Source organism: Manihot esculenta, chromosome 10 (assembly GCF_001659605.2).
Source record: "Manihot esculenta cultivar AM560-2 chromosome 10, M.esculenta_v8, whole genome shotgun sequence".
Lineage (NCBI taxonomy): Eukaryota > Viridiplantae > Streptophyta > Magnoliopsida > Malpighiales > Euphorbiaceae > Manihot > Manihot esculenta.
This window is the reverse complement of record NC_035170.2, coordinates 22,257,069-22,279,228: the sequence shown is the minus strand read 5'-3', so window position 1 is coordinate 22,279,228 and position 22,160 is coordinate 22,257,069. Positions and strand designations below refer to the sequence as shown.

Here is a 22,160-nt window from a genome sequence, read left to right as displayed (position 1 = left end):
CATATGTTTTTTTATTTATTGTCTAAAAAAAATTGAATTTCCAGAAAGTTCATACTATTGTAATAACCAGTTTCTTATATCACCTTCAAATAAAATAAAAAATTATATTATAAAAAATTAACCCAAGGCAACCCAACAGTCACCGGTAGTTAAAAGGTGTAACCTAATCAAACTGAATCTGGTTTATTAAAAAAATTTAGAAACTCAAGCTCTAGCATAGAGCTCGGGTCAACTCAGAAGTTATATATTAAAATTAAACTCGATTCATGAAAAAATCTCGTTTATTATAATAACGAGATTAATATGAGCTCAATTAAAAAATTTTAATTAAAAATTCGTTAATAAAATTTAAATTCGAATTTAAAATTAAAATATTCCACTTAAATTTAAATTTAGATTCAAATAAATAATTATAAATTATTTTTAATACACCTTAATTAGTTATTAATTACTATTAATATAAATAACATCAAAAAATAAAATAAATATATTAAAAATTACATAAATTATTTTTAATACACCTTAATTAGTGTATTTAGTGTCAAAATTAAAATTTTTATTTAATTTAAACATAAATCAACCATGACAAATAATATAAATATTAAAATAAATTAATAATTCGTAGTATACATAATACTTTGTATTTAAATAGCATAATTACAAATAATTATTTGAAACTTGTTGATTAAATTATATAATTTTAGTTCAAACGACATAGTTTTGATTATTTATATAAATTTATAATTATTTGTATTTTAATAGTTTAATATTGATCCTTATAAGGATAATTTATAGTATAGTTATTATACAAGTATATATTTATAAAATATAATTATTTATAATTTAATTTTAAGTTTATAAAAAAATCAAGTTACTATTATAATTATATAATAAATAATTTTAATATATAAAAAATTTATTCTTAATATAAAAATAATAAACACTAGATACTAAATATGAACTAATGTATGATGAATTTATTTATAAATTTATTTAATTAGATTGTTTATGAACTTGTTAATGAATCCGCTCATGAGCTTATTTAATAAGTTTTATTCATAAGCTTACTGCGTGAGTTAGTTCGTAAATTTACTCAATGAGATAACTCGGGAGTTTATTCACAAAGTTGAAATGAATCAGTTTTAAACTTTAACGAGCTGAATATTAATGAGCTCAAATTTTATTTATTTAGGTGATGAGTTTCACAATCGAATTCAAGTTTGGTTCGTCTAAAAATTGAATCGAATCCTATCAAATTTTATCGATTCGAATCTCGAATAACTCACAAACAATTTTGTTCATTACCGACGTAATAGCTTGCAAACCCGTAATGTATATAACTAAATTTTTAATTTCAATTAATGCACATAATCTAAAAACACCTGACTCTTCTAATTCATAATTTGAAATATAAAATTCACATTTTGATCAAAGTCTAACAAGTTTTAAATTGTGATTTTAAAGTTTAAATTAAGAATTAGGAGAATAAAAATGAAATATTTTTAAGATATATGATTAATTAGATTATAAGAATTTTTTATTTTAAATAAATATCTAAGAATAATTAGTTTTAGATTAAGGATTTTAAAGTTTAAATTAGGAATTAGAATAATAAAAGTTAAATATATTTTAAGATATATGGTTAATTAGATGGTAAGAATTAGAGATTAAAAATTAATTATATTTATTTAATTAAATATTTAAAAAAAAATAAATAATACATAATATAATATTTACACTAATTTAAAATTATAAAATTTAAAAATTTAATATAATATTAAAAGTTGTGATTACTAAATTTAAATTTTAAAATTTTTTTATTTGATTTGATAAATAATTATAAAAATTAATTATAATTATAATAAATTTAAAAATTAAAAGTTTAAATTATAATGGTAATTAAAAGCAAAAGTCATGGACTTTTCTTGTTAATAGCCCTAATGCAAAATAGTATGGCAGGGTATAATAATGAATTGTAGTGTATCTTATAAAACCCATTAGACAAACCTGCGGTTTTCATCTTCAGCCGCGAGTGAAGAACGCCAGACCCAAAATTCGTGCTTTTTTCCCCAACAATAACCAAAATCAAAAACCAGTGACCCCTTTTCTCTCCTTCTCTCTGTACACGCCCTTATAGAGAGAGACCAGCCATTTTGAATTAACGCGTCAATATCAATAGCTTTCCTTTTTGCTGCAGTTGCACAAAATCCCCATTCTGGGATTTTAACCAAAGAAAAATTACTGTCTTCTTTGGTGGTATGCTTTCACTCTCGAGCTAATTTTTGTTTTCTCTTAATTCTCGAGAAAAATTATGCAATTAGGAGAATGAAACTCTTCCATAGGTCTTGGAATCTTAAACTTTGTGGGTTTTGCATGTGGGGTTTTTAGGTTAAGAATATTAAACTTTATGTGGGTTGAAGCGTATACTTGGAACTCTTCAAGGGACTGTGTTTCCAGAGAATTTAAGGCATACCCAGTTCGTGTAACTGTGATTTTGTGACTACAGTGAGTTTTTTTTTTTTTTAATTTTTAAATCCCCCACACCGCTCCCTTTTTTTTACGGGTTTTGTCAAATTTCTATTTGTTTAGATGAGATTCTTGTTCCCAGGCTGCAAAACTTAAGGTGAATTTAATCGAGGTAGTTAGGTGAAGACATTGTTGTAGGTCATCAATAGCCAGTCAATTTTTTGCTTGGAGGAAAAAAAGGAAGGGAGTTGTGCATCATCGAGTCTCTTTGTTGTCTCTAAAACGGGTTTTGTTTAGGTAAAAGTTGTGAATATTGATATTTTCAAAATAATGTGCTGATGGCAGTGCTATTTGATGCATGCTAATGGATTTCTTGTGTGCTCTTTTGTATTATTTGCTCACTTGATAGGTGGAATTTATCTTCCATTTTTGTGCATTTTCAATCCTTAGGAATTGAAAGGAGCTCGTTGAATTTAGGTCCATTTTTCTTGTTCTGACAAGTAGTGGCTTAATTTAATTTATTTGAGGTTGAATCTATTAGCTAATTGACTGTTTGGTTGTTGTTTATGAATGCTGTTGCCTGTTGCATGCCTTTTTGTTTGTGGTTATTTCCCGGTTGACTCCATATTTTTAGGCATTCAGAACATATGTGAATCTATTTGGAAACTTTATGGAGTACCCAAATTGGATGTTTCTTTTTTCATTTTTATTTCTTATTTTTAATTGTCTCTTTTAATGTGGGTATGGGAACTTCTAGTTTGTTAATATCATTTTTGCATGTACAGTTTTATCTGGAAAATTTTTTAATTATTGAATTTGATGGGCTATGAACTTGTGATACTAAGCTGAAGCATCTGTTGTGAATGATGTTCCGTAAGTTCTGCAAGTTTGCAAATAAATTTTGGTGAAAGGGATGTTTTTCAGAGGATGTGTTTAGGGCTAATGCTTCTTTTCAAACACTGTAGGTACCTTCCTAATGTAGTTCAAATTCAAGCCATCTGAGCAAAATCATCTAGCTATCCCATGAGATCATAGACAGTTGCTCTCCCTCATCTTAGGTGGATTGTCCTGAGTGGATATCTATAGGTAAACCGCCATGGTTTCCAATTATCAATGAAAATTTGACTTTCATGTCTCAGCAAAAGTGAAAATGGAGGGCAAGGAGAAAAAACAAAACTAAATTTGGTCTTATATAACATTTAGAATTTAAAAGAATATCCACTCTGGTTGGCAAGCCAAAAATGCATTTCTAGATGCAGTTCTTCTTGCTCAACGACTTTGATATTTGAGGAACTCAACTTTTAATTGCTAAAATTTTTTTGTTTTCCTTCACTTTCATGGTATTGTAGGCTTCCAAAATGTTAAATCTTTTTTCCCTGATGTCAACATATGTTCAAGCAATATTCCTTTTGTAAACGGAAAAAAAAACAATGTGTAATTCCTCGTATCTATTTTTCAAGGATAAGTCTAGATAGCTTCCTTGGTATGTTTGAGAATGCATACTTGATACTTGCCTTTTATTTTCTGCTGTTATACTTGCACCTTTCACTATAACTGCTGAATTATAGTGGTGTTTTATCTAATTTAGTTATATACATCAGTGTGTAGAATGGTTCTGCTTCTATTAATGTTAGAGGATTTGTTTACCTTCAAGGATAATAGATACTAACATGGTCTTGATTTTTGTTGTTATTTAGTTGGTCTTCTGAGCATGCTATACTGCTAAATGGCTAACAACCCTCCATATTCCAGTATACAGGTAAGATTCCATTAAATAAGTAAAATTATTGCATTCGTACATTGCTTAAAATAACTGCTGGCTTTTCATTGCCCTCCAGAGCTCTCAGTTAGTGTAGGTTGATGAGTGATTCAGAAGCAATATAATTTTTTTGATTGGCAATTCAGCTGAAAATTTTTAGTGTACCTCTCTTTCATTTTATATCTATTATTTATTTCATGGCTAGTGTATTTATTTATTTATCATTTTCAAACTTTAAATTATGCACCAGAAATTTCCTTCTCAATGGATGCTACTATAGCAAGAAACTCATGTTTCACATCTTTGCTTCAATTATTTATATATTAGTTTTTACCTTTCACTTTTCATTGAATCTCAATCAGTACTAAAGGTAAGTGAGTATTTATAATTTTTTTTTACCAATAATGCAAAATTAAAGTTGACAATTGTGATAAAAATAATGGTCAAGTTAGGTATTTTGGAGCATACTTGGGTGCAACAGCTAGGACTGTAAGATCTCACCAAAGTAAAATCTTAATCTTGAAGGGGACGACTGTATAATTCCTTTGCGTTTGATTTACTTGGTTGAGGGTTAGATATATAGAGAAGTCTAGAATGATTTTCCATTATTTATTTATCTTTCTTCACTATAATATGACTATGTTCATATCTTCTTTCTCCTCCCTTTTCCTTTCTTTCTTTTCAATGTAATATTCAAACAAGAAGAGGAATTCTTTACCTATGCTGTCATATAAAGATGAATTATCCAGTGGCTAATGCCTGTGCTAAGGGACACCTGATTGTTGTCCAATGGTTGATGATCCACATACTTGTTAGTTGTTACCTTTATGTATGCTATCATACAAGGAGCTTTAGTTTGTTCTTCATAGAAATAACTGTAAAAGCTTTGGGGAATATTTGAGTAATGGTGCATTGTGTGAGCTTTTCTTAGAGGGACACAGTTTCCTGACACTGGAAGTTGATATGTCAATGTAAATGTATTGTGAGTTAAAGCAATTCACATCCCACCTTACTCTTCAGCAACAGAACTGTTGAGTTGTCATTCAATGAAACATAACCAGTAAGTTCTCATGCATTCTTCATTGCATTTGTATTCATCCGTAAGAAAAAAGTTGAAAACATCTTGCATGGTTGATAAGTTTGACCTTATTATTTTCATTGTTATATATTAGCTAATGTCCTTCATTATGCAAGTGTAACCTTATTTTCAACATTATTTATTGGTTTGCAAATGTGTTAGACATCGTAGTAACTGCAAATTTGCCTTGAATCTTATTCTTATGAGCATTAGATGACAAAAAGATGTGTGTTGTTTACTTGTTTTTAAATTGCTTATTACCAGTAATTGCTTTTATCTCTTGATAATTGTCTACTCCTTTTTTCTTTTCTTGATGAAAAAGCCTCTTCAGCCTCCTCCGGTTGGCTCCATGGATCCTCCACGGAATTTTGTTCCCCCCATGCCTGTTCAAGTAATGCTTCTTATTGATAACCATTTTTATAACTTATATTCCAATTGCTTAAGTTAGATCTAGAGAAACCCTTTTCAATAAATTATTTCTGCAGTTCCGACCTGTTGTTCCAGGACAACAATCACAGCAGTTCATTCCTATGGCTGCTCCACATTTCCAGACAGTTGGCCGAAGTGTCCCTGTGATGAATGCTGGATTGCCTACTCAACCTCCACAGCCCCAATTTCCTCAACCAGTGCAACAGTTACCAGCAAGACCTGGACAACCAAGCCCGGGTCCACCACCATCCCAGGTCATTGCATTGCCAAATGCTCAGCCAAACAGGCATGTTGCACCAGGATCATCATTGCCTCCACCTAGTATTCCAACTCCAATTAACTATGCACCTGGTTTAGGTGGCCCTGGAGCACCACTTTCTACATCATATGCGGTAAGACAATGGGACTGCCTTTTGAGGAGATCAGGAAATTTCAAATGGTGTATTTAGTGTTTTATGGTTAACTCTATACATTTTTCCCCTTTCAGTTTGCACCATCATCCTATGGGCAACCACCAGTAGCTTTTAATGCTGTAACTCAGTATCAGCCAATGGCTCAAATGCATGGCTCAAATATATCTGCTGGAGGACAGCCTGGGTTATCATCTGCAAGTCAGAGCACTGCTGCACCTGTGCAGCACAATGGGCAACAATCTTCAGCTATCTCTGTCAATGTTCTGGTAGGAACGTTTCTCTCTTAAATTTGCTCATTTATATTAATGTTCTATGTCTTATTTTGTGTTTGCTGTCACGATTATTGTTCATTATGAGTTTCTTGATACTGGGGCAATGCATAAATTTTCAGACAACAGGCATCCAGCCCACTAAGCTTACAGAGGAGACTACAACAGACTGGAAAGAGCATGTATCTGCTACTGGAAGAAGGTATGTGTTTGCAATAGGAGATGGCAATCCATGGTGTATATTATCAACTTGAATTGTTTGTGGCAGTGTTATCTAATTTTTTCGTGGAATGTATTTTTTGATGGATAAACTTGGAATTCCAATTCAAATTGTAAGAATAAAATTCATAAGCATTTGAAACTTCATTGTCCAGAGCAAAAACCTCCAGCTGGCTTATGCTTATACTACTTGTTTGTCCTAATGGGATGTTTTCCTCTATCTAAAGTGTTTTTACTTCCTGCTCGCCTGTCCTCTGTTATGGTTAAGAACCCTGACAGCTCTGTTTCAAGAACTTAGAAAGAAATAGAGGAGAAAATAGGAAGACAAGAAATAGATTTAGTGAGAAGAGAAATAGAGTAGAAATCGAGAGAAACGAGTATGAACTTTGATATTTCTTGACTGACTTCCTCAAAATCCTCTAGCTGTATTTGTACAGCTTATTCTAACTGTTCCCTTGACCAGTTGTTAACTACTGCTAAACACTTGCTACCACTCTAATTAGTTCGGACATTCCTAGCTGCTTCCATGCTTCCTGCTGCGACTAATTACTTCACATAGATAATTACTTTCGCGAAGTTCCTCTGTGTGTGACACCCTCTCTCTCACCCCTTGAGTTGTGTATTTATACCTTTTTTGACCTAGTATGGTTACATGTGGAGCTAGGAGAGTGAAGCATAGATGACTAGTTGGTTGATTTTGTGCAAATATGATTGTGTATTGATTGATGTCTTTGCAACTTAAGTAGTTATATTTTAATTTTTATGCTCTCTTTAATGGGCCTTTTTAGATGTTATGCTGATATAACTTGAAGTATAGATTTTAGATATGTTGTGAAAGGCAAAATGGAAGGGAGGTGTTTTGTTGACCCAGGTGTGACCTGTGATACTGTATTTATTAGATGGGGGCCTTATGAGCCTGCACCTTGCTACTTAATAACATAGACCGCACGTAGAGGGAAGAGAGCATGTTGCAAAATTAATAGATTTCATGTTTATTGCTTGCTTGTTTAATGATGTGAACTTTTAAAACAGAGAAGTAACAGTTGATGTTTAGAGACATTGGACTGTTTGTAGAATGATATTGTATAAACATTATTGGAGGAGTCTAGAGACCACAATGAGATGAATAGGTTCTTATAACCATTCTTTTACTTCTTTTGCTGTTGTTTTCTCTTAATACGATGGTGCCTGTGGGGAACGTTCACCTGTTTTCTTGAACTGATTGATTTATCATTTCTCTAATCCTTCCCAAGTCCCGACAGCATTTTCCTATAAAACCTTTTCTTATGAGCATCTTGGTGCAAAATTTTTTCAATGATTGTATAAGAACCTTTTAAATTCGAAAGCCTTGTGTTCCAGCTATATCCAAGACCAGTGCCTCAAATACTCTCAGCTACTTTTTAGATGTGTGGCTCCCACTCCCAGTGCATGGTTGACGTTGATCCATTGTTTGTCTTAAGTTTCAATTGTTACTTCACTTATTTTCCTTAAGGGTTATAGCTCAAATTTATGGATTGACCTCTTTCAAAGCTGTTCAATTCCCTGTCAATATACATTGTTACTCGCACAATTCATGAAGCATAGCTGTGCCTGTGTGCTCTTAACTAATGACTGTAAGCCTCATGCAGCATGAACAGCATTAGTACAGTCAAGACATTCTGCAACTACAATTATGTGCCATTTATTAGAGCCTTTTCATTATTCTCTCTTTATTTCAATATGAATATGTGCTGGTGATAATTGATTTATATGTACAATTCTTTTGATGTGTGATTATTTTATATACATTTTTGTTGAATTAATTATTCTTTGTTTGGTTTTCAGATATTATTATAATAAGAGGACAAGACAGTCTAGTTGGGAGAAGCCTGTTGAATTGATGACGCCAATTGAGGTGAGGTCATGTTACAGTTGTTGTGTAGTCATTTAACCTCTTTCATATTCTCTGGCTAACGAGTTACAAGTGTCTTGAAATCAGTGCTCGTACGTGTTTAAATATGGGTGTTATGCTCAGTTGTGTTAGCCTCATCTAAATTCAAGTTTCTTGTTATTTAGATTATCTCTCCCTTTCTTTTTGAGTCATGGGCAGATCTTCTTCAGTCTAAGGTCCATCTTTTATCTCGTGCAAGTAACTATTGCTTTTGAATTTCATATTATCAAGTTGTTTGCATAGAATTGATTTGAATTATCAAATATCTCCTTTTCATGTACTTCACATAGCACCTCTATCCCTTAATTGAGAAATCGCTGTGGGTATTTTTACTGTTCTACCCATTGCTCCTCCTATATGTCAGTCCTAGTAATTGGAAAACATCACCTATGTGTCTCAGTAATTGGAGAAACTGCCATCCTTCTTTTTCTTCTCCTCTTACTTTCTTCTCCTTGCCATATTATCTTTTTCAAATTATTTGCTGAAATTAGTTGTGCTTTTAAACATCTGGAAAAAATTGATCATGTCATATTTCCTTTATTTGTTATAGAAAATTTGTCTCTGTGTGTGCCTGTAGCTCTGTTCCATTTGGATTATGCTTAGGAAGTAACTATTGCATGGCACCAGTTAGAAATATGTTGATACTCAGGTGGTCGCTATATTGCAGAGTTGTGCCAAATGAATTTCTGTCCCTTGATTTACCCAGTTCATTAAAATGCTATCTAAAACAATTTAATCTTGACATTTGCATGTTATTAGTTTAGATGCTTATTTACTGTCATGTAATCCCTTATTAATTATCTTTTCATTTACTGTTTATGTACTTCTCAAGGTACCCCTTGTGGTAAGTATTCCCAAGGTACTATAAAATTTGTCTTCTGCTGATATTTGTTCTCTTAGGTTTAGTGGTATATGGACTCTTTAAAGTTCATTTTTGAATACTTGTTTATCCAAATATACTTTGCGTGACTTCCATAGTGCTTGTAAGGTGATTACAGGTACATGCTGTGCTACACTGTTGAGAGGTAGGATATGCTGTGGGTCTTTGCTGCTTGCACTACCTACTTTGTAGCTTGAATGTTAGTAATTTCTGTCATATGTGTTATTTATTGATTGTTGTATTTTTATTTGCATGATCTTTTGTGTTGATTCTTTATGAAGCACCAAATTGGTTACTTCTTGTCATGTTCTGACCATCCACCGAATATCACTGTTTGGTATCTTTGAGCTCTCAGAACATAAATGTATAGGTCATATAGTTCCTATCTATTTATTAATCCAGAATTTGCGTTTCAGAGTGTTCTTCCTCTTCCTTGAATTGGATTCCTTGCGCTTAGGATAGTTATACATTGAGTTTTATATTCTTCTTTTTTTTTTTTTTTTAAATTTCATGACCGTAATTTACCTTCTGCTTAAATGTTTGTTGTGGAGGAGATATAACTTACAGTAACGAAGTTGAGTGAAAATAGTTGATATGGCTGCTTAATGAGAAAACAAAAAGCACTTTTAGTGGGCTTAAATTGTAGCAAGGCTGTCTTCATTCTTCAATTTCTGAGTTTATGCAAGCAATTGATTACAGCTCACTGTTTTAAACATAGACTATGGTTTGAATAGATAATTTTTGACTGAAACTTATGCTTTTCCCTTTCCTTTTGGAATGGCGTCTTTGCTACTATCTTAATCTCTTATTTCATGCTGCAATTCACTGTTAAATGTTTTTCTTTTTCAGAAATTGTATTGCAGAAGATGCAATCAAATTTGAGTGATGTTTGCTCAGTTGTTTTGTGAAAATTGTGGATGTTTATCATTATTGATATGTTATGCAAATCTTATGCATTGTCTAGATTCTGATAATTTTAGTAAGCTCTTTCATGTAATATTTATGATTCCCAGCTCCATCATTATCAGTTTTTATTAATTTCTTAATTTTATCATGACAGAGAGCAGATGCATCAACTGACTGGAAGGAATTTACTAGTCCTGATGGAAGAAAGTGTGTAATTCTGTTTAACTTCCATAAATCAATTTGTTCATACTCTCCTTGACCCTGTTCAGATCATTCTTATCCCACAATTTTCTTCGTTTGTGATTTTATTGTTCTTTATGTTTATGAATCTCTTGTAGGTATTACTTCAACAAGGTTACCAGGCAATCAAAATGGGAAATCCCTGAGGAATTGAAGGTTTCCAACCATGGATTTGTTTATAGGCTGTTCTTTTCTATTTTACAATGCTATATTGCAGACTTCTTATGTGTATTCACTGCTGGCTTTAAAACATGTGCTTCAAGGTGGCCCGTGAACAAGTTGAAAAGGCATCTGTAATGGAGACACAGACGGAAACATCCTCTAATTCTCATACACAAGCTGCTGGTCCTCCATCTGTAGAAAAAACACCATCTAGTTCAGATGCTTCGGCTTTCCCTGCTCAGGGGGCACCTTCAAGCCCTGTTCCTGTTACCCCTGTTGCTACTGTTGGTAATTTGCAATCTGAGTCAGCCTCTGAATCATCAGCCTTAGCTGTCATGTCTTCTTCTGTAACTAGCAATCTAGATGGAATTCAGACAGCTGAGAATCCAGTTTCTGCGGTTCCTGGAAGTTCTGAAGCGACTGCTACTGGGACTGGGGTTGATGCCACAACAGCACAAATGTAAAGGATTCTTGAAGTTTGCTTCTTTTTATTATTATTATTATTATTATTATAGTTGTATTTTTTTTAAATAGCACATAGTTTATGTTGCTCATGCTCTTAACTTGTAGAAACAACTCCAGTAACTTTTCGGGTCAAGATAATTCTGGTTCTGCAAATAAAGCTCCCACACAAGATAAAGAGGTAATTGTTATGGCTGTTGTTTGTTTAGGTTCTGATGTATTCTTGGCCTGCTTTACTAGCAGGATAATGTGGTCAATGCTTCACAGGAAGCAGCAAAAGATGTGGTAACAAGGGAAAAGGTTAACAATGTTTTGTTGGAAGAAAAAGCTGTTAGTCAGGAGCCCTTGACTTATGCTGATAAACTGGTGCACTATATAACTGGCCATATTCCAAATACTCTTCTTCTGGCTCTTTTGATTATTGACATTTTGGTCTTATTCTTTTCTTCTCTACCGCTGTAGGAGGCAAAGAATGCATTTAAAGCACTTCTGGAATCTGCAAATGTTGGGTCTGACTGGACCTGGGACCAGGTAGTTAAATCATTTCATGAGTAATTTGTGCATCTTCACTTTTGGGAGTGGTTTAGTTCCTGATGTTGTTGCTTACTGTGTTAGGCCATGAGAGTAATAATTAATGACAAAAGATATGGTGCACTGAAAACACTTGGAGAGCGGAAGCAAGCATTTAATGAGGTAATGTTTGCCTTTGTTGTTCATTTAATGTAATCATGGTTTAAAGTTTTGATTGTTTCATAACCAAATTTTGAACTTCCATTTTTTACTCTTTCTGGAGCTACCTGGCTGTTCTTTTGTGATTTTCAACATTTCATTTATGGTTGTTAACTTCACATTTCAGTACTTAGGACAAAAGAGAAAACAGGAGGCTGAAGAAAGGCGGATTAAACAGAAAAAAGCAAGGGAAGATTTCAGGAATATGCTAGAAGTGAGTTTCTGTTTCTATTATCTATTAGATTTATTCATGCATACCTAGACATTCATATTCAGGAGAGTCTTACCTCTTGAACTCAAATTCTTTACAGGAATCCAAAGAGCTTTCATTAACCACGAGATGGAGGTTTGTACTCTTTTGATGTTGTTTTTATTTTTATATTTTATCTTCTTGTTAATGGTTCCTTTTATTCTAAGTAAATTCTTTCTGCTGTTTAAATGCCTGATTTACTATTCAGCAAAGCAGTAACGATGTTTGAAAATGATGAGCGTTTTAAAGCTGTTGAACGAGAAAGGGACCGCAGAGATCTGTTTGATGCCTTCTTGCAGGAACTTGAAGTAAAGGTAGACAACTAGTTTGGTTTACAATTGTGTTATTTAGAACATGGTGCCTTTGCACCCTGCCTTTAAATAAGATATGCAGTTGGACCAATAAGTATAGAGATCATAAGTGTCCTCATTTGTCTTGGTTATCCAGTTGGAAAAAGAATGCATGAAATTTAAAATTAATATTAGCTTGAATGTTCCACACTTGATATTTAACTTAGTGACATGTTCTAGTGACATTCAAAGAGATTTTACTATGTTCTCCTCCAGAATTGTGGATTCTATGAAATAGCCATTAATGATATTTGGAGACTAAGCGTTGAAAAGAAAAATGACTCTGTATCTCTCACACTCGGGAAATTAGATTAACGATCACATAAAAGGAGAAAAATGCTCTATATAGACACTGTTGTGAAAGGCGCACGCCTGAGGCGTGAGGCGCACCAGGAGCCAGCCCTAGCGCCTGGGGTGGCGCAAGGCAGGCGACGTGCCTGAGGTGCCCTCAGGCGTGCAAGGTGCGCCCCCACCCTTCAAGGCGCCATGTACATAAATAGCACTAAATTTGCCCTAGACTTAAAACTTTAAGACATCACAGCAGCACAGCAGTAAGCAACAGCCGTAGGAGAGAAAGAAAAAGAGAAAAAAAAGGAGAGGGAGAAAAAAGAAGAAAAAAATAATCAAGGTTCATTCTCAAGTGTTGAATCCCACATCGGTTGTGGAAAGGGGTAATGTGCCCCTTATATGAGCCATAGGCACTCCTCCCCCTTGAGCTAGCTTTTGGGGTGAGTTAGGCCTGGTCCAAATTTAACATCAAGAATCTCAATATACCATGTAAGTTATTCTTGTTCTCTTTTTTTAGTTTATCATTCTCCTTCCTTTTTTTATTTTTTTTCCCTTTTTCTTCCTTCTCTTTCTTTTTTTCTCCTTCTCTCCCATGGCTGTTATACTGCTGGAATGCTGCCTGCTGGAATGCTGCTGCCCTTTTTCTATGTTCGTTCTGCTGATGGCTTTTCTTTCATAGTTCCATCATTTGCCATCAACCTGCTGCTTCTGTCCATTAATGTTTCTGTTTTTTTCTTTCTTTTTTTTACTTTATTTTAATTATACATAAATTGTGGTTGTGAAAGTGTCACTAGCATTATAAAAATTTGTGACTATAAATGTGAATTGTGAATATAGATAGCTAGTTTAACTAGCAAACAAAGATTATAATGTAGTATTTCATTATGAATTTGTGATTGTAAATGATAAATGTGAATTGTGAAGATTGAAGAGTAGATTGATTGAAGAGTAGTTGGTTTTACTGTGTGATGGAGAAAATTGACTTTATTTTTAACTTATGAGCTTTTTGTTAATGTTTTAACTATTAGTATTTGATATTTGGTACTTCATATTATTATATTTAGCTTTAGATTTGATGTTTGGTACTTCATTTTATTGCATGTAGCTTTATATTACTTGAATTTTAATGAATTTTTGAATTTTTTTGTGTGCCTTGCATTGCTCAGGCGTGCGCCTGCACTTTGCACCTAGGCTCCAAACCCACTTTGCACCTAGGCCCAAAACCCCCTTTGCGCCTAGGCTCCAAACCCCCTTTGCGCCTAGGCTCCAAACCCCCTTTGCGCCTAGGCTCCAAACCCCCTTTGCGCCTAGGCTCCAAACCCCCTTTGCGCCTAGGCTCCAAACCCCCTTTTGCGCCTAGGCTCCAAACCCCCTTTTCACCTTGAGCCTTTCACAACTATGTATATAGAATTTTGTGCTGTCTGGCTCTGTGACATTGCTCCTATGTGTAGCTAGCCACCTGCCTGTTCCACCTGAATGGAAAAATTACAAGCACCTATTTTTGTGTTGCTAGAGTTTTCCTTTTACATGTAGGATTAAGATAAATGCATAATTACAGAAATATCTCCCAGAAACTCAACAGTTCGGGCAGTATCTGTCGTCTTTCGATGTCATGATTGTGTTGTATAGAACCCTTCAGGAATATATGTGTGTGTATGTAGATGCTTGGTGCTTGGCTACTTGCTATTAACAGTATGGCAAGCTGTAGCTTGAAAATAAAGGATTTGAAGAATATATGACAGTTTTTTGATTGGATAAATGGTTAGGAGCGAGCAAAGATACAGGAGGAGCGCAAACGGAATGTAATGGAGTACAGGCAATTTTTGGAATCTTGTGACTTTATTAAGGTATCCTTTCATGAAGTTGTGATTCACTTTTATGGATTCCCTTTCACTGTCCAATTCTTACTTACCTGTCATTTGTTTTTAGGTGAGCACCCAGTGGCGAAAAGTTCAGGATCGGTTAGAGGCAGATGAGAGATGTTCTCGTCTTGACAAAATTGATCGCTTGGAAATTTTCCAGGTATTTTTTTTTCATTTTTAGCTAGGTAAGCTTCTTTATGTATTTTCAGCTAATTTCAAGGTGATATTTCAGGATTATTTACGTGATTTAGAGAAGGAAGAAGAAGAGCAGAGGAAGATCCAGAAGGTTTGAGAGAGGGTTAGATGGGAGAAATTAGACTCTGCCATTAGTAGACTTCTAACATATCCCAGTTTTCATTTTGTTATTATATAGGAAGAACTGAGAAAGACGGAGCGAAAAAATCGAGATGAATTCCGCAAGCTATTAGAAGAACATGTTGCTGCTGGCAGTCTGACAGCCAAAACCCATTGGCGTGATTATTACTTGAAGGTTAGAGTATACTTTAATATTTAGTGTAGGATTAGTTGGTTTGGTTTCTTCCTAGAATATTTAGTGGTTCTGAGTGATGGTTATGCTTACGTTTTTCCCCCTTATGTTTTGGTTTAATTTTATTTGCCATTCAGGTTAAAGATTTACCTGCATATTTGGCTGTTGCATCAAACACCTCAGGTTCAACTCCAAAAGATTTGTTTGAAGATGTTGCTGAGGAGCTAGAGAAACAGGTGAGATAGCTGTACTAGATTAGGCTATAGGTTAGGGTTTCAACAAATGAGACAAGCTATAACTACTAGCTGCTCAATTCGTTTCTAGTATTCTTTTACCTCTATTTGTTGCCTATGCCAACTGAAGATGGAAATTAAAGATATTGGTTTTTGTGAACGGGCTTTCTTTGAGTTGCTTGTGGTGATGCTTAAACATTTGCTTTAATGCTAATTTATATTCACAGTATCATGAGGACAAGACCCAGATAAAGAATGTGGTGAAGTTGAAAAAGGTATAATATGCAAATGTGCTTTGTTCTTTTCATATTTTTTGAACATATTTAATTTTCTTACATGTCTGACATTATGGCTTTTCAGGTTTCTTTGGCATCAACTTGGACACTGGAGGATTTTAAGGCTGCTATTGTGGAGGATGTGAGCCCTCCACCTGTATCAGATGTGAATCTAAAGGTATTTTATTTGCTTACTAATATACATATATATATATATATATATGTATATATATATATATAAGATATACATATATATATGTATGTATATGTATATAAGATATACATATATATATATATATATTTTTCATATTAATCCTTTTTTGCTTCATAAAGAGGATTGATGGTTTTTTTTGTGGTTTATTTTTCTTAGATTGTTTGTTGCTTCAAGATTTTACTGGTATATCCATTACTATTAGGTTGCTTATGTATTGTTAAAAGTAGCTGCTACTTGACACACCTAAAAACGAAATAAAAGGGAAGAAGATGAACTTGCTTGGCAATTGCGTATTGATGTTAATCCATTCATTTAGAAATTAGAAGTGTTATTGAAGTAAATTCTGTGGTTTTTAGAAAAACTTGCTACTGTTCTTTAATTGTGTTCAGGGTTGTCCAGAATAGATCAAGCCTATTACTTGTCCAAGTGAAGTTATTTCTTCGAATGACTTTTCTATGTTTTCTTGATCGCTATAAAGTTCATGATCAGTATAGGTTGTACAGTTCCTGGAGGATTTTTTACCTTATTTATTTAGGATAAGAAATTTAGAGTTGTGGACCCAATTTATGGAGTTGTTTTCATGTCGAACTGAAAATAAACTAGCATTCCCTCGTGGGCATCATTTTTCGATATGGTCTTCTGATCACCTAAAGTGAAGTGAAAAAAAAAACACTAAAGTACGCTTGGGTTTACGCATTTTATTAGCAGGGCCATGAGTTTTTTTCTCCTCTTTTTTCCTGCCCACATGAGGGCCTTTACTCTAGCATCCTTAACACTTAAGGGACAAAGTGACTAATGCAGTAAGAGATGTGTTGACATCGTGCTAGCATGTCACCATGTCAGCAACAAGTCAATGGCGTGCTGGGAAATTTATCTAAAGTTTCACCTAATCTTTAAGCCTTTTATATCTGACCTTTTTCTTTAGCAAAATGGGAAAATTTTGGATAAATGAGTTATTTATTTAGTTTTCCATTTTCCAATCAGGGGCTTTTGATAAAGTCCATCCCATTTTGTCATTTCGTAAAGTTTCATCTGTTAGTACTTGAAACTGTGGCAATATAATTTCTTGTAAATTCAGAGGCTGGATATGCCCAAGTAAAGTTTCATTTGGAAAAATTTCCCCAAAATATTTTGCTCGGCTACTAGGGGATTACTCAACAAATGCCACATTGAGTATCATTCTTTAGCTATACATGATTTTCCTCAAGTGCATTAATTGTCTGTTACAACTTGATGCTCTGTCGGTTTCTATTGATCAGGAGTTTCCTGCTTCTTTGGGTACTTAGGTCTAGGTATGCATCTTTTTTGTTGTAGCTGATGTGTTGAAATGTTGATGTTCTCTCTCTCTCTCTCTCTCTCTCTCTCTCTCTCTGTAGATAGTATTTGATGAATTGCTGGAAAGAGCCAAGGAAAAGGAGGAGAAAGAAGCAAAGAAGCGTAAACGTCTTGCAGATGAATTTCTCAATTTGTTGCACTCTATTAAGGTGAAGATTTGCCTTTCTACTAGCTTATGTTACATTGGTTGAATTAATTAGGAATAATAGTTTATTGTTTCTTTCTACTATCCATCTTATTATTTTCTTTTCTGCAGGAAATAACTGCATCTTCAAAATGGGAGAACAGTAAAGAACTTTTTGAAAGTAGCCGAGAATTCAGGTATTGATCATAAAATTTGCAATATGATAATGTTATTCAGGTTGATCAGTAAGTTTGCAGTTATGATAATGTTTTGTGATGATCAGTCTTGCAAATAAAAATAATGTATTATTATGTTATCTGGAAACTGACAGTGTAAGGAAATTTCTCCTGATGATTTAGAGAACTTTTTTAGATCCCATGAAGTAGAAGCCAGGAAACCACCTAATCCCACAAGAAGAAGATAAAACCTGGACCTTTTAAAAAGAGAGAGAATGCAGCCATTGCTCTCCCCCATGACACTAAAAAGGGTGCAGTTTCAAGAGAAATCTGGCTTCCTTCCTACTACCAAATCCTCCATTGTTAACCATAAAAGAAAAGACTCTGAAGTATGTTGAAGCTTGACATCCCCATTTTTTCTTAAATTGTTAATATGATTGCAAAAAATCTAATTCAGCTCACGATTTTAAAAAAGGTGAAAATGAGACTCTTGGTGCTTGAAACACAACATATAAATTCATAGGCACAGTGCTGTTGACCCTTCCTTTCTAAAACAAGTTACTGGAATTCACGTTTAGAAAAAATGCCTCCAATCCAAACCAATGGACTATACCCTAGTAGCACTTTGGCTTCCCAAATTTATTAGCTTCTATTCCTAGGATGTGCCCTTTTTCTATGTAATTTTTTGTTGTGTTAACTACTTATTTACTTTTTTTAAAAAAGGAAAAAACTCAGTGTTTACTTTATTTGCATTTTAATTCATGATGCATTCATGTTCACTGCTGAATGCTGATTTTTATGATTAGCCTTGTTAGTTTATTTCATTGGTGGGGCTGCTTGTAATTAAGATTGAACTTTCATATCTATTATTTGATCTTGATCTCATATCATTTTGTTTGGTGATATCATGCAGTTCTATCAATGAGGAGAGCATCTGCATGGAGATATTTGAGGAATACATAGATCAATTGAAAGATCAGGCAAAGGAGAATGAGAGGAAGCGGAAGGAGGAAAAGGTATTAAATCAGTTTACATGTTTCTATTGATGGTCCAGTAAAACTGATTATATTTACCTGTCAATATTCTTTTTATTTCAATAATTGGAGAATAGAAGAATTTCCCTACTGGGCATTTGTGAACAACTTGCATTAGCATGCACAGCACTCTTTACCTGCTGTTTCCCTAAAATCCTTTAGCCCATGGTATCATCAGTTTTAGCATCTAGTATCATTTGTTCACCATTATACAAGTGTCTTGCTGAAACTGTTAGTTCTTGTGATGCTATGGCTAAGCAATTAAAATGGCATTTTATTTAACTTTTGTGGACATGGGATTTACTATTGCAGATGCATTGGCTATACTTGCTATGTCAAAGTGGTGCTTGTGATTTATCAGATAGCCAAGGATATACTTGGTAGCTGTAACATGTTTGCAATTACATTGTGTTTCTGATGACATGACACTGCTTGGTTATCTGTTTATTAGAAGAATTGATGCGAGTTGAGTTAGATTTCAGAATTATAGTTAGCAAGAGATTTAGAGAATAGTTATTTCGAATTACTTTGGTGTCTTGTATCAATGGGTTTTCTCTGACAGGTGCATGTAGGAAATTGTTTAAGGAGTGGTAGAACTCCTTTTAACTGCTCCTTTATTACATGATATTGCAGATCTTGATAAAATTGGAGGTGAATCAGTTTGTTATACAGTTTTATCATATGATCGGTAACATCATGTGATAAGGGATGTAATTGGTTCTTAATCAATGCCGTAAGGGCATCTGTTAGAAAAATGTTTTATGTATTTTTGGCATTTCATGTTGACTTTGTTATCATGGTCAGCATATTCTTGTGGCTTTTTTAACTTTAGATTGTGTTGGATGATTGAAATTTGAAGATGAAATTTAGGCATTGGAGGTTAATCCTCAATTTGGTGTTAAAAGATTTCCATTTTTATATTATGGTGAATAAGATCCAATCAAATGCACTTGATCAGGACAAACACCTAGTTGCAAAAAATTTTAGATGCTGAAAAATTCAAATGGCAACAATGTAATCGTGATTATTTGTAATTAAGAACTTCTAAGCAGGTCAGATGTAGCATATACACTCCATGAGATGATTTAAAAGAAAACTTCAAGTACATCTTTAATTCTAATTTCCAACATTAAAATGAAAAGTAAAAAAGTTCATAGAATTGAAAATTTTTAGTATAAATTGGATAATAAGTTGAATTATAAGCACAAATGTACAAATGATTGTTTACTTATGGAATTGTTATATTTGTATTGTTATATTGTAGTAACATCTAAATTGATCATTTATCATATTTTTTGCTACTAATTAGATTTTAGAAATGGGTATCAGATGAAAAAAAAATTAATAGTATGAATTTGACTGTAAATTCCAGTTTCAATGTACTTTGAACATATTCTTGGTTTATTATGTTTGATATGTACTCGTATATTTGGGAAAAACTACCTCTCTATGGGTGTCAATGACAAGGATTCGTAATGCATGCCACGAAATGTAATGAGTCAATTTTATGGTATATGATTTTGAATCATCAATTAATGAGAGCTTAGTAGAATCAAGATATGTGAATCAAGAGCTTGGACTCGCAAAATATAATAGTGAACATAGTTTTGAATTTCTATGTTGGGCTTATTGATGTTTACAATAAAACATGGACAAGGAAGCTGTAAGCTTGTGATTTTTATGTTATGCAGGCTAAAAAAGAAAAGGAGAGAGAGGAAAGGGACAGGAGAAAGTCAAAGCATAGAAGTGACAAAGAAAGAGGGCACGAAAGGGAAAAGGAGCACACAAAGAAGGAAGAAGCTGACACTGAAATCGATGTAACGGAAGATCATTTTTCTAATGATAACAAAAGATCAGGGAATGACAATAACAAGAAACAAAGGAAGAGGCACAATGATTCTGCAGATAATCTTAATGAGAATGAGAAGGATCGATCTAAGAGTTCCCACAGACATAGTAGTGAGCACAAAAAGTCAAGACGGGTATGCTGAGATTTTTCTTATCATGTCTCAAACAGTTTACTTTTAATCAAAATTGTTGCGCTTTTGAAGCGTTACATTGTCATGTTCTGCTTTGATTTTATTTTCTTGTTAACTGGTGCAGCATAACTCCACTCCTGATTCAGATGGAGAAAGCAGACATAAGAGACATAAAAGAGACCATCGTAATGGTTCTCGCAGAAATGGTGATAATCTGGACCTTGAAGATGGGGAATTTGGTGATGATGGGGAAACTCGGTAATGGCTTATCCTACAGGTGGTTTTTCCTCCAATGCTATATCTGTAGTGGAATATGCTTGTTTCCTGTAGCGTACTTTAATATATTTTCATCTTATTGTAGTCTCTATGTGCTATGGTTTCTGCTTTAGTCAGCTCACATACATGTAACAGTAACAGGCAATTGGATAGTTTTTGAGATGAGTCCTGCATGTAAATTGTTTTAACATTGCAAAATAATTTAAGAAAATCTAAAATATTCATGAAATTATTTTTTATTTACAACACTATTTACTTGAAAGGGAAATTATGCATATATTTTCCAAATAACAGTGGCAAGGAAAACGTATGTGGCTGTTTTTCTATGTTTATCCTGCGAGTAAATATACATTTCTTTATGTGGGCTCTTTTTCTATCTTTATCCTGCTGCTGAGTAAATCTACGTTTCTTTGTCCCAAACTCTGATACCTTGGAACTGTTCGAGGATATCCTTCCGGAATAGAAAACATTGTGAAGTTTGAACATTTGCAGCATATTATAGCAAAATGGTAGTAGAAGGGTATGTGTTTGGGATATGTAGAATGTCCTCACGTTAAACCAGCTTACTTGCTGATCCACTCTTGGACTGATGAAGGCTGGCTTTGGACGACTTATCTTTTGGTGCATGCAGAAAATGGAAATTATCTGCCAACTGGTATTTTCTCCTCATGAGTGAGATTTGAGCAAGTTGATGTTTGATCTTTTGTTACCCTTGGATCCATCATTTGGGATAAAACAAAGTCATTAACGCATAATTGGAATCTTCTACTCTTGTATCCATCATTCTGGGGAAAGCGAAACCATTAATGCATAATTGGAATCTTTGGTTCTGGGACGAGTAAAATCTCTTTTAACTACTGGATGCTATGATAATGGCTGTATCAGGAGGTGAGAATTGGTGGGTTCCTTTTTGGATGTGCAATGTATGCTGGGAAATATTCAGATATGATGCTTGTTTGTCATAGCTTAAATTGGAAGCTAGTTTTTGATATAATTGGAAGTGGCCCATGGATTTGTTTCTGAAGTATGTGGTTTGATATACCGGATAATTTAATGAGTTGAACAGCATCACACTGAGAAGTTGGTGGTGAGGGATAAAATATAACAACTGAGGCTTGAAAAAGCATTAGTTGATTGATGTTACCCGGTGCCAATGGGACTGGAAAATTTTTCATTTAGTATGTTGTCCTTGTGTTCTGAAGTGTTGCTTTTCTCAGTGCTTTGTTTTGGTGGTTATGTGCTGATATTGCTTCATTTTCTAATTGCTCACAATATTCTTGTTCCCAATACATTAAGTCATGATGTTAGAGAATTTTAACTCCTGAAAGTCAGTTG

The 22,160-nt window shown here is 33.8% G+C and overlaps 1 protein-coding gene across 4 annotated transcripts; it reads left to right on the top strand.

Annotated features, from left to right (window-relative positions):
* The first annotated feature begins 1,995 nt into the window (after nt 1-1,995).
* LOC110624441 (pre-mRNA-processing protein 40A) lies at nt 1,996-21,069 on the top strand. 4 transcript variants are annotated; one of them, XM_043960533.1, is made up of 30 exons: nt 1,997-2,256; nt 3,432-3,552; nt 4,164-4,225; nt 5,626-5,694; nt 5,808-6,124; nt 6,220-6,411; nt 6,537-6,616; nt 8,458-8,527; nt 10,504-10,556; nt 10,688-10,745; nt 10,853-11,211; nt 11,322-11,394; nt 11,481-11,579; nt 11,676-11,744; nt 11,829-11,906; nt 12,070-12,156; nt 12,254-12,288; nt 12,401-12,506; nt 14,597-14,677; nt 14,760-14,852; nt 14,925-14,978; nt 15,066-15,182; nt 15,317-15,415; nt 15,640-15,687; nt 15,773-15,865; nt 17,278-17,385; nt 17,493-17,557; nt 18,450-18,552; nt 20,262-20,552; nt 20,674-21,069. In XM_043960533.1, exons 5-30 carry the CDS (start codon nt 5,834-5,836, stop codon nt 20,809-20,811), a joined length of 2,940 nt encoding a protein of 979 aa, XP_043816468.1. In that variant the 5' UTR covers nt 1,997-2,256; nt 3,432-3,552; nt 4,164-4,225; nt 5,626-5,694; nt 5,808-5,833; the 3' UTR covers nt 20,812-21,069. The 4 variants fall into 4 exon arrangements, with proteins under 4 accessions (XP_043816467.1, XP_043816468.1, XP_021625275.1 ...); XM_021769583.2 differs by having other exon boundaries at nt 5,789-6,124; XM_043960532.1 differs by lacking the exon at nt 11,481-11,579 and having other exon boundaries at nt 1,996-2,256; nt 5,789-6,124.
* Nucleotides 21,070-22,160: the final 1,091 nt, after the last annotated feature.